Below are 12,289 nucleotides of genomic sequence, written 5' to 3'. Positions count from 1 at the left end.
CTTGCTATGGGGATAGCCAACTTAGTGCCCTTTAGATGTTTCTGGACTTCAGTGTCCCTCAACCCCAGCCAGCAGGGCCTGATGGAAGGGATAGGGCCCACAGATTGGTTACTGCTAGTTTATTACACCAGAGTCGTCTCAGTAGGTTATGTAATGTGTCTTTATACTTTAGCCCTATACTGAGTCACACCACTGGGTCTGTCTAGCAGAGTGCTATCTATATCAGGGGTAGGAAATTACAGGTCTGGGAGCCAAATGCATCCCCCTTGCCCTGGCCACATCCTGTACTAAGCCTTGCTTCATAGGCTTGAGTGCTTTTGCCTGGATGGAGAAGGGAGGGGTGTGTGTAGAAACTAGGCCACTGTACAAAAGTAACATTCATATTCATATTGCTCCGCCCACTTCTGCCCATCACTTGCATATGGCCCCTGGGAGGCTGCCAAAAACAGAATGTGGCCCTCGAGCTGGAAAATGTTTGCCACTCCTTATCTATGCTGCCAGCAACTGTGGTTAAAGCAGCTTCATTAAACTCTTCCAAGTCTAGCTTTGTATTCCACAGCTCTAAACCACACTTTAAAGAGGAGAATGGCTACATTTAGTCACAGATTCATAGTTAGAAAGGACCACAAGGATCAAGGTTTCCCAAACTTGGGTCTCCAGCTGTTTTTGGACTACAACTCCAATCATCCCTAGCTAGCAGGACCACTGGATGATGGGAATTGTAGTCCAAAACCAGCTGGAGACCCAAGTTCGGGAAACCCTGATCTGGTCCAACCCCCTGAAATGCAGGAATCTTTTGCCCAACGTGGGGCTCAAACCTATGACCCTGAGATTGATCTATTCAGCTTACTAAAAAGATTTGAAAGTGCCTGCAACAAAATCAGCCTGCAACCTCTCTGCAGTGCATCTTACCCACAGTGGCTACTGAACACCAAAAGTGCTGGAGAAAGAACTAGAAAGAGGCAGCCAAGTAAAGAAACCTTTAGGATGTTTGCTCCTGAAAGTGTCTTTTTCCTTACTTCTCCATTGTGAAAGGGGAAAAACACGTAGGAAAAAATGAAGTATGTTTTATACACAAAGAAAACTGGAACATTTGCAAGTTTATTTGTTTGCATAAGATGGGTATAATTAACCGCAAACAAACTTAATATCGATCGCTCAAAGATATTGTCTATTGTCCAAAAATCTGACAAAGAGAAGAGCAAATATCAATTGGCTGAAACCAAATTATCCATTATCTCCTGCTATTCCCCCAATTTCTATGCAGTATTTACAAGTAAAATAAAACCTACGCAAAGCTTCGATGTACAGTGGTGCAGTGGCTATGAAGATTATGGGCTTTCTGAAAAGCAATCATATGCTAAGAGACTGATGTTTTCACAGAAAAATATACATCTCAATTAAGGCTTTCTGCAAAGCCTGAAGGCTTTGACTGTCAACACACCCACGTGGTCTGGGGCTGTGTGAATTGTGCACCTCCGTAGGAGCCAAGAGAAGCGTGAAATCTGATTGCTGATGCTGAACTTGGCAGGATATCAGTGTTCATTTCATCCCTAATGGCTGCTGTGAAAAGCTTGGAAAACCTGAACTCCAGAAAACATCCTGGATTTTCCAGGATCAGAACGTTTCTGGGGATATACACACCCTGACCCATGTCTACTGCCGTTTGCCGCTTTGAGGCCCACAGCGATCACTCACACCAAATCTCTGTGCTCTTCATTTCCCTTTTAATCAAGCCCCTCCTTTTGTTCAACAATTTCTGAATTTTCAAAGCAAACAGTGCATACAAATACACTTCACATGAATTTATTCTGCAAAAATCAGGTCACCATACCGCATACCTAGAACTGTTTTGGGGGCTGTATGTGTCGGTATGCAGAGCGCGATGGCAAATGTGTACACTGATCACACAAGGCCCTGCATGAAGCAACAATCTTTTACAGTCATTTTAGCAGGTCCAGCAAACCATATAAAATTGCTTCAGGGGAAAAAAAATGAAACTGATTAATGTCAGATGATTTTATACAATTATACAGTGAAGAATCCGACTTTCAATTTTATTTTCCCCCCTGACAATAATACATTTAAAAACAGTATTTCACAGTCACAATATTACTAGCAGAAACAGAAGCATTAAAAGGTTAATCTTCATCTGATGAAGAATGTCCCTGTCGTTCTGTCCTAAGTTTTTCTGCGTAGAACTGGAAGCTCTCCTACAGCAGATCAGAGGAAGAAAAGAAAGTTAGGAGACAAACTAGCATTTTGGTGTAGATGCTAAGCAATTTGTGCATCAACCCAACCCGCGAATATCTAACTGTTCTACATCTGTTTTCCTAACACTGATCAAGAAAAAGAAAAAGAAAAAGGCAAAGACCAATTTTATGTTATGGCTTAGGAAGAACTTGAGTCCACACAACTTGCGGAAGACTAACTTAAACTTCAACAACAGTGATACATACCTTCCATATAAATTCCCTTGTAAATATGAGCAGCCTTTGCCAACCAGGTGCCCTCTATAAATATTTTGAACTGTAACTCGCATCAGTCCTAGTCAGCGCTGTCATAGACCATAAATGAGCCCCCTTAGGCACAAAAAGTTTATATTTTTTTTCTGCCGCAGAATATTATGAACCTCCCAAACATGTCTTGTAGATAACCTAGCTCTAACCACAAACCACTACAAATTGCAACTTACATGAACTCATTGCTACTTGGCTTTTGTAGATTCTCCTTCTAAAGTAACATACTGAAGAAGTTATTTCCACAGTTTTAATGCATTTGTTCCCCTCAATTAAGCAGATTTACAGAGGGGCCAAGGTTTGTGTTTTTTGTTGGCAAAATTACGAAAGATAAAGTCAACCTGCCTGAGAAAATTAGTTCCTATGTTTTACATTTTCATCCTTACAAATGCTGTTTGGAGGGAGGGGGGAATGTTCATGTTTAAAAACTAGCAATTAGCTTACACCTAAACCCGTTCTGAACTAAAGCATGCGGAAATCATTTAAAGTTTAAATGCCAGAGATAAAACACTCCAAGGATGCTTGATAAACTCACACCTCAACATGAATGCCCAGTAATGATCTTATACTTTAAACACAATAGCCCCAGAAGGCTTCCTTCTCCCACCAGTCAAGTCTAACGCCAGATTAATACAATGCCACAATATATACAGCACTTCATTTGTAGACTCCTCTGAGGGTTTTCTGTGAAGCCTTAATCCCAGAGTAATTAAGCGTGCCACTTGTTTTATTAGCAACACACACACACACACACACACACACACACACACACACACACACTCTTTCAGAGGTATTTCTTTGAAAAATCAGTAAACACTCACAGGAGGTTCAGTGAACGGAACAGGCTCTCCTGCATTCTTAAGGAGAACTGCCAAACGTTTCAGAAATAGCTCATCTGGGTGCAATTTCTCAGCTTTCATTTCATCATACAGAGCTTTTGCTGAAGCCACATCCTCATCTAATGCTAAGGAGGGGAGAAAAAAAAGATATATACAGAAGAAGCCATTACAGGAGATGAAACAGTTTACCAATCAACCAGAATGCATTATGCCAGAAATTTCTAGTTCCACTCAATTCATAAAGACTCAAATGTGTTGCTCTGCAGTAATTTCCAACCAAGTAGACCTGAAGTAGAGAGAGATGCTGGCTTTAATCCATGAATTACTGCGATAAAATGAATAAAAGCTTCACAACTGCAGAGTAAATTTGCCCCTTGATGAATTTCTGGGGATGACAAGCAGTGAAGGCTCCCGCTGCAAAGAAGGACTCAGAGATAAGCCAACTCCCTGTACCAAGTTTGAGGGGGGAAGAAAGTGGTAGTTTCCTCTTCCAATTAACATTCTAAGGTAACAGTTTACTTTTCCGCATGCAGCTTTCTTAGTGTTCATTTGAATAGTAAGAGACTGGTGCAAATGAAACAGGCAAAGCTCATTTGAGATCAGTGCCAATACACCCTTTAAACCCACAGTCCTGAGGGGTCCTGAATTTATTCCTTCATGAAGCCATTCCTAGGTCTGTGGCATTAGTCGACGAGTGAGAGCTCCCCATTCCCTAATTCGGCAAGGGAAAAATGCTAAAGACTGAGTGTCCCTTTGGGTCAGGAGCAGCAGCTTTTGATCATTAAATTTAAATTCTTGCACTTTATTAACTACCTCCGTCTTTGAGGATACCCTCATCACTTTCAGTTATGCTTTGAAGTATGCTCACTACCTTAATGTGTTTAGATAACTAACTGATTACATTAGAAATAGTAATAACAACCTACTGACAGCCTGAGCGGAAGGCCACAGACTTGCAAGCTACTTAAACAAGGAGAAGGAAATAATCCTGAAGGTGACACCTATGCTCTGGGAAGATGGGAAGATCTCAAAATTCTTTTGACTGGCCGTTAAACTGTCGTATGTGGACAAGCTTGACACAGGGGTCCGCAAACTTTTTCAGCAGGGGGCCAGTCCACTGTCCCTCAGACCTTGTGGGGGGCCGGACTATATTTTTGGGAAAAAAATATGAACGAATTCCTATGCCCCACAAATAACCCAGAGATGCATTTTAAATAAAAGCACACATTCTACTCATGTAAAAACACGCTGATTCCCAGACCGTCCGTGGGCCGGATTGAGAAGGCAACTGGGCTGCATCCGGCCCCCAAGCCTTAGTTTGCCCTACCCATGAGCTTGAGTGAAGCATGTGGGTTGCACCTTCCCCAATGCTACCCCCCCCCCCCCAAAGCTGGTAGGACTTTGGCAGAACCTTGTCCACTTTTACAGAATACTAGCATTATACTAATTCAGTGTAACCCAACTTCCTTTGTTAACAGAACTGTGTTCACATGTAACACAAATCATAGCTTAGGAATAACCCATGGACTAGCCTTAGTGAATTGTCCATCTTGCATGCATCTCTTTCCTCCTGTGCAGTTGGGAAGATGGCTTTGGCAGAGTTTTTAATTCTTTTTTTGTAGAATCCAGAGGTGCTATTACATTCAAACCAAAGGTTGATCTCACAAGCCAGCTTTATAACCCAGGGTGTGATGCTGGTTTGTTACAAAACATACCAGCGTTTGTTTTAAACTGCAACTCCTGGTTTTGAATGTAATGGTCAGGATTCTGCAAAAAGGAAACCAAACTCTGCCAATGTCCTCTTCCTAACCACCCAGGAGAGGGGAGAACCCAAGATGGCCACTTCGCTAAAGCTAGTCTATGAATCACTGAGCCAGGATTTGCTTTACATGTGAACTAGGCAGAGGGCCTTCTCGGTGGTGGCACCTTCCCTGTGGAACGCCCTCCCATCAGATGTCAAGGAAATAAACAACTATCTGTCTTTTGGAATACATCTGAAGGCAGCCCAGTTTAAGGAAGTTTTTAATGTTTGACGTTTGATTGTGCTTTTAATATTCTGTCGGGAGTTTCCCAGCCAGATGGTCGAGGTATAAATAAATCATCATCATCATCTGTTAACATGGGAAGTGGAATTACACTGACTCAGACTCTTGTCCATCTAGCTCAATATTCCCCACTCTCACTGCCAGTGGCCCTCCAGGGGTTCAGACAGGAATCTTCCTCAGCCCTACCTGGACATGGAAGGGGACTGAACCTGAGATTCATTCCTAAGCAGAGCATGCAAATTAGGGTGGCCAATTGCTACTCCCCCCCCCCCCCCCAGTAGAGACCTGTGACAGCAAAAAACCCCTGCTCTCCTGCTTGCTTGAGTGACAGAGCCACTAAGCAGGTCTTTTTGCTGTACTGATTTTCATTTCATTTACCTTTCTGGTACCTGCCTTCCTAATAAGAGTTACTTAATGCTATACATGGGGAAAAATAAAAAGCTTATAATCTGTAGAGATGCATGTTTCAGACCCCTCCATTTGTCAAGGAAAAGCTTCCCACTCACAGCTGCAAGTGGATGAGTCGCTTTCCAACTGTGGGAGGCTTCAGAACCTGCGCAAAGTGATGGTTTAATGAAGGTATAATAGAAATTGTTAACTTCCCATTCCTTTAAAATAGAAGTATCTATTGTATGAAAAAACAATAAAAGGAAGATGTAACAGTGAGATTATGTTTAATGGACCGCACAACTGAGACGTTTTCATAGTATTTCTTTATTCTTGGAAGACTAACAATTTGGGTTTTTCTTTCTTTTTTCCCTTACAAGCCTTGGACACAGTCTCAGGGTTTTATATACCTGATGAGAAGGCAGAACAAAAACCCCACAAATTCAACTAGCTTTGGAAAAGAAAGTATGCATCCTTCTGGTTCTAGAGTCTAATACAGTGGTACCTCAGGTTAAGTACTTAATTTGTTCTGGAGGTCCATACTTAACCTGAAGCACCACTTTAGCTAATGGGGCCTCCAGCTGCCGCCGCGCTGCTGGAGCACGATTTCTCGTCTCATCCTGAAGCAAAGTTCTTAACCTGAAGCACTATTTCTGGATTAGCGGAATCTGTAACCTGAAGTGTCTGTAACCTGAAGCATATGTAACCTGAGGTACCACTGCATCTCCATCTTCCATATACCTTAGTAAAATTGCAACAAAAATATCACCTCGTGCACCCCCTCCCTTTAATAATGCTTCTGTTTGGCATATACCTCATTGGCTGGATCCAGACTAAATTATTTCCCATGAAAACCAATGAGAAGTTGCAAATTTGTCTGATTGATTTCAATGGGACCCAAGTTCAAGAAACTCAGCCTGGATCCAATCCAGTGACCCCCCCCCCCGTCTCCTGTACAGAAATCTGAATTAGGGGGGGAAAGAAATGAAATTGTTAAAATGATATAAAGATTTCAACAAGGTTTGCTCTTTGCCTCCTTACCAAGGTGAAATGTCAATTGGGCTCCCATGTGGCTTTCCCCAGAAGGAAACCATGTTGACTCGCTGCAGGACGACGACGACTGAGGAGGAGGCGGAGCTGGAGCCGCAGCATTAAGCTGCTAAACACGCCCCCCGGAGACACCTGGTTGGCTGCCTCCGGTGGGCGTGGGCGCCACCCAGGTGAGGAGGGGCGGGGGCTAAGACCCCCGGCCAGGGGCGGAGCTCGGGCTCCCGCCCACAACCACTCCCCTCTCTTCCAGGGAGGAGAGTCTTTGTTAAAATGATATAAAGATTTCAACAAGGTTTGCTCTTTGCCTCCTTACCAAGGTGAAATGTCAATTGGGCTCCCATGTGGCTTTCCCCAGAAGGAAACCATGTTGCACTGGGTGAATTTGAGCATGTTAGCTTTTTTTTAACCAACTGATAAAAAAGAAGCATTTAAGTATCCCCGCTGTCCAGGACCAATTGGGTTGCCAAGCAGACATGGCATTTATATATACACAGTGCTGAGCTATGAGCTACCATTGAGCTGTGCCTTCCTTACAGGTTTGTTAAAATGTTGTTTTCTTTGTTTGCTCCACATCATCAGCTACTAGGTAAACTTCACCAGTACCACTTTTATGTAGTTTGTCACTGGCTAGGAGTCCTAGCTCTCATAGAACCATTTGTGCCCTGAACAATCCTTAAAACATCTACTTTCTGAAGACCTCCAGCTTTGACTATTAAGTTCCAAATGCTCAAATTTTAAATTCCTCATACCTACGGGACCGCCTCTCCTGGTATGCCCTGTGGAGGACCTCAAGGTCCACAAATAACAACACTTTGGAGGTCCCAAGCCGCAAGGTGGTTAGATTGGTCTCAACTAGGGCCAGGGCCTTTTCAGTACTGGCCCCGACTTGGTGGAACGCTCTGTCACAAGAGACTAGGACCCTGCGGGACTTGACATCTTTCCACAGGGCCTGCAAGACAGAGCTGTTCCACCTGGCCTGTGGTTTGGACTCAGTCTGACCCTTATGTTTCCCTCCCCTTATGATTTTGATTTATGGGCTACTATCAAAATGAGGCTGCATTTTAAATTGTATTGTAAGCCGTATTTTAATAAACTGGGGTTGTTGTCCCCCCCCCCCCATTATGTTTGATTGTAATTTTATTGGTGTTAGCTGCCCTGAGCCCGGCTCTGGCCGGGGTATAAATAAAATATTATTATTATTATTTATACGTGTTGGCAAACGGTCTGAAATAAAACACGTGGCATCTTACCATGGCATTTCATAAGGTAAGAGCAAACCATCTTCCTATCTGTGAAGTCAGGAACTAGTTCCAACAATGTCTTGATTTTCTGAACCTAGAAAAAATGAGAGGCACAGAAGCAGACTTTTGTTATATAATATCAAAGGAGAAAGAGCTTGTTCATAAGAATCAAGGACTAAGGGAAAGGAATATGCTATGGTCACGACCCAGAGGGATGTGTCTGGCAAGATTTTCAGGAGATAAAAGGTTGACTGCTCTCAAGAAGGCAGGAAAGAAAAACTTCCCAGAATCCTTTGTTCCTGCCTTGTCACGGGACAAGGGATGTTACCTAATCCAGTGCCTTCATGACGGCAGAAATAAATCAACAAGAAAATTATTTAAATACTGGCTAGAGAGATGGTTGGATCCTTGGAGGATAAGTAGATTGCAGGGAAGCTGAGCAAATCCTTTACACATGTCTTCACAGTGGAGAATGCAGGGCAAATCTCAGCACCCGAACCAACGTTTTCAAGAGGGGAGTCAGGAATTGAGGAATCAAGAGATAAAACCAACAAATTGCTGGTCCCAAATTGTATCCGCCTAAGAGTTCTCCAAAGAACTGAAATGTGAAATTTCTTATCTTCTAACAAAAAAAATTGTAGCTTGTCCCTAAAACCGGTCTCTGTACCCGAGGGCTGAAAAGTGGCACCAATTTTTAAAAAGGGATCCTGGAAATTACAGGAAAGCATTGTCTGAGATATAATAACCAAGCACACAAGCCTTGCTGAAGCAGAATCAGCATGGCTTTTGCAGGGTAAAGTTCTTTCTCATTAAGAGTTCATTTGGGGACTGTCAACGAACATCTAGAGCTGATCTAGTGCACTTGGACTTGGTACTTCACCAAAGACTCCTGAGTAAGCTTAGCAGTCATGAGATAAGAAGGGAGAGCCTCTTGTGGATCAGGAACTGGTTATGTAACAAGAAGCTGGGAGCAGGAGCAAATGGGAAGTATTTCTGATGGAGGGACATAGCAGGTGGCGTGCCCCAAGGACTGTGCTTTTTAATTTGTTCATAAATGATCTAGAGTTAGGGGTGAACAGGGATGTAGGCAAGTTTGCTGACGATACCAAATTATTCAGGATTGTTAAAACAGAGACTGTGTAGAGGCCCGAAAGGACTTCTCCAAACTGAGTGAATGGGCAGTAAAATTACAACTGCAATTCCAAACCTGTGTAAAGTGATGTACATTGGGGGGTTTTTTTGAGGGGGGGGTCTGAATTAAAAAGTATACACTCATGGGAACTGAATTGGTGGTGATGGACCAAAATGATCAAGGGGAGTGGAGCAACTCCTGTTATGACGAAAGGTACAGCATTTGGGGCACTTTAGAGAAATAGTGAGTAAGAGGTGACCTGAGAGAAGAGTTATAAATTCTGTTTAGTATGGAGAAATTGGATTGAGAAAAGTCTCCCCACCATAACCTCAGAACTCATGGAAATCCAATGAAGCAGAATGTTGAGTTCAGGACAGACAAAAAAACCTACTTCTTCATGCAATGTATACCGGTAAGTTAAACTATGAAATTCATTCGCACAGGAGGCAGTGATGGCCGGCAACTTGGATGGCTTTGAAAGAGGATTAGACAAATTCATGGAAGAAAAAGCCACTAACTAACCCGATGGCTATGCTCTGCCTTCATGGTCAGAGGCATGGTCAGGGGTCCTGATTGCAGGCTTCTCGTGGGCATCTGGTGGCTGATGTGAGAACAAGATGCTGGAGTCGAATGGCTATTAGCCCAAACCAGCAGGCTCTTCTTACGTTCTCATGTCTGTTTTGTGACTGCTATCCTATGATGTGCCATGCGATATTAATGCAGTGGAAGAAAGATATGAAGTTGTCTCACAATGACCTGTTTTTTGTATTCTGTTTTATTGATCTCCTCCTCTGTTGTTTGCTCTATAGCAACAGAACCCACTAGAGAGAAGTACTGTGGTTAGTGTAGCTTCTACTCTTTTAATGGAGCTTACGGAAAGTTAAGTTCTCAGTGGATCGTGTCCTTAGAAGCTTGGCATGCGAATTCTGCTACAGAAGAAGCAAATATGCAGTTTTCAAGTTTCATGCGCATTTTTGGAACAAGGCAATTACTGGCACTTAAGCAGAATACCACTTACCAAGTAAATATTTCATGCACCGTTTTCCAAAATGCGGTTCTTATAAATAACAAAAATGCACTGTTGAAAAGAACTCCCCTCCCTTTCTCATATTAAAGAATTCATTAAAAAAAAAAAAGCTTTTCCTCTTTTCACTCCCTATGAGAATAGTATGGGCCTGATCCAGCTGGCTCTTCTTAGGTTCTGATGAACCCATCATGATAGCCATTATTTGCCCAATGGGAATATGTGGTTTAATTATGTCCTCTTGTTGGAATTTAGAGACCCTTGGCTTTCATTTAAAGATTAAGTGGCAAGGCTGCAGACCTCACAATTAACTGAACAATTTGGGAGTGTCACCATCAACCAATTTCCCTAGATACACAAGAGGAGATCCTGTCCCCCTTTTCAGAGTTGATGACTGTGAAGGCACAGAGTCAGGTTCTATGGCAACATCCTTGACAGAGAGCTTTGACTAGTGAAGATGCTAGAAAAATATGGGGGTGGGGGGAGAGAGAGAGAGCTGACCTACCTGTCCTGCTTGCTGGGTTGTCTTTGCAAGGAAAGCCACCAGAATCTTTTTTTGTTCACCTATCGCACCGCATCTCTTGAAAGGAAGAAGTAGGGGAGGGGGAAAGAGAGACACAGAGAGAATTAAATGAGCAAAAGCAACTGTAGGCTCTTGATAAATAAAACTACTGAAGGTGAAAACTTCCAATTAGAAAGGTTCACAATAACCAGCACTATATTATTATTACCAAAGGCCTTAATAGTCGACCACTTATTAAAAACCTGCAGAAAGGAAAACAAATGGGGTGCCAAGGCAATTCCTCCCTTTCTTTTTCTGTCCTTGGCACAATAAGCATTAGGCTTGCTCAAAAAGGAGGGAGAAAATGAACAAATGCTTTAACATCCCACAGAAAAGAGATTTAGGACTGTGAAAGAAAGAAAGAAAGGGGAAAAAAGGGGGGGTACACACTATTCCTCTCCAATTATTCTGCCAAGCATTCACAAGTGAGCTAGGGATCATAAGGTTAATTATACATTTAATAAGGTGTCAGGGAGATAACTGCTCGTTTCTTTATAAAAATTAAAATGTACAAAGCAAGTTCTCTTTAAAGTATAATTACCTACACTTATGCATACAAAAGGACTGATTTCAATCTCTCTATTTTATAAAAGGCTTTCTCTGCAACAGACAGCCTGTGCTCAAGAGACAAAAGTTAAACTCAAAAAAAGTTTCTGTGACAGACCTGACAAGTCAAGTGTCTATCCCATGTTGGAAACTATAGTTTCTTTAAAAAAATAAAATAAAACCTTGATTAAAAAAAAAATCAAGTATGTCAGACAATATTTTAGTTTATGCTCACAGATGTCATCCTTGCATGTGTGAAAAATGCATACTGTTTCCCACCCCTAAGAAAGAGCTTAAGACACTCTGTCAATGTGAAAACCTCCAAGTATCAGCCTACTCCGCTTTGCAGAGAATGTATACACAGGAACACACTGAATCACTTTATAAGCAGATACTGGAGACATCCGTGAAGAAGAACTAATTCAAATCCCCACTAAGAACACACAAAGCATTTAATGCTTCCTTGTCAAATTCTCATAGATCCAAATAAAGTTTATCACTCTTCCGATGAATGGCAAAAGGAAACCAAGCAGAAATCCCAGAACATCCTTTATTCTATCCTGCTTTTCAAAGAATTGCCAAAACTCAAAATAAACAACTGTTCTATGAGGGACAACTACAACTACACACACACACACACACACACACACACAGAGAGAGAGAGAGAGAGAGAGAGAGAGAGAGAGAGAGAGAGAGAGAGAGAGAGTCTGAAGAAATATGCAGTGTGGTAGCAAAATGTATGTTTTCAAAGGAACAGTTTGTCATACATGGGGCATATGGCAGAGCAAATAGCAATCTATAAAAAGAAGGCAAGAAACACTGACCTTTTTTTTTTTTTTTTGCACTCAAAAGAGTATAAGCCATAACTGTAGATATTATCTGATTTTGGACACAAACAACAGAAATGTGGAACTGGGGATTTGAGTGGTACGTAGTGCAGCCTC

The 12,289-nt window shown here is 42.2% G+C and overlaps 1 protein-coding gene across 1 annotated transcript in view; it reads right to left on the bottom strand.

The window, feature by feature from the left end:
* Window positions 1–1,082: 1,082 nt before the first annotated feature.
* The window catches only part of LRPPRC (leucine rich pentatricopeptide repeat containing), a 116,225-nt gene continuing 105,018 nt past the window's right edge, over window positions 1,083–12,289 (bottom strand). The window contains exons 35-38 of the mRNA XM_077925527.1: window positions 10,743–10,817; window positions 8,091–8,175; window positions 3,341–3,483; window positions 1,083–2,213 (exon numbers count right to left, since the gene is read on the bottom strand). Of these exons, the coding sequence (XP_077781653.1) occupies window positions 2,142–2,213; window positions 3,341–3,483; window positions 8,091–8,175; window positions 10,743–10,817 (375 nt within the window). The 3' untranslated portion in view covers window positions 1,083–2,141. The remainder of the gene's footprint in view (window positions 2,214–3,340; window positions 3,484–8,090; window positions 8,176–10,742; window positions 10,818–12,289) is intronic.

Source organism: Podarcis muralis, chromosome 3 (genome assembly GCF_964188315.1).
Source record: "Podarcis muralis chromosome 3, rPodMur119.hap1.1, whole genome shotgun sequence".
Classification (NCBI taxonomy): Eukaryota; Metazoa; Chordata; class Lepidosauria; order Squamata; family Lacertidae; genus Podarcis; species Podarcis muralis.
This window is presented reverse-complemented; position numbering and strand designations above follow the sequence as displayed.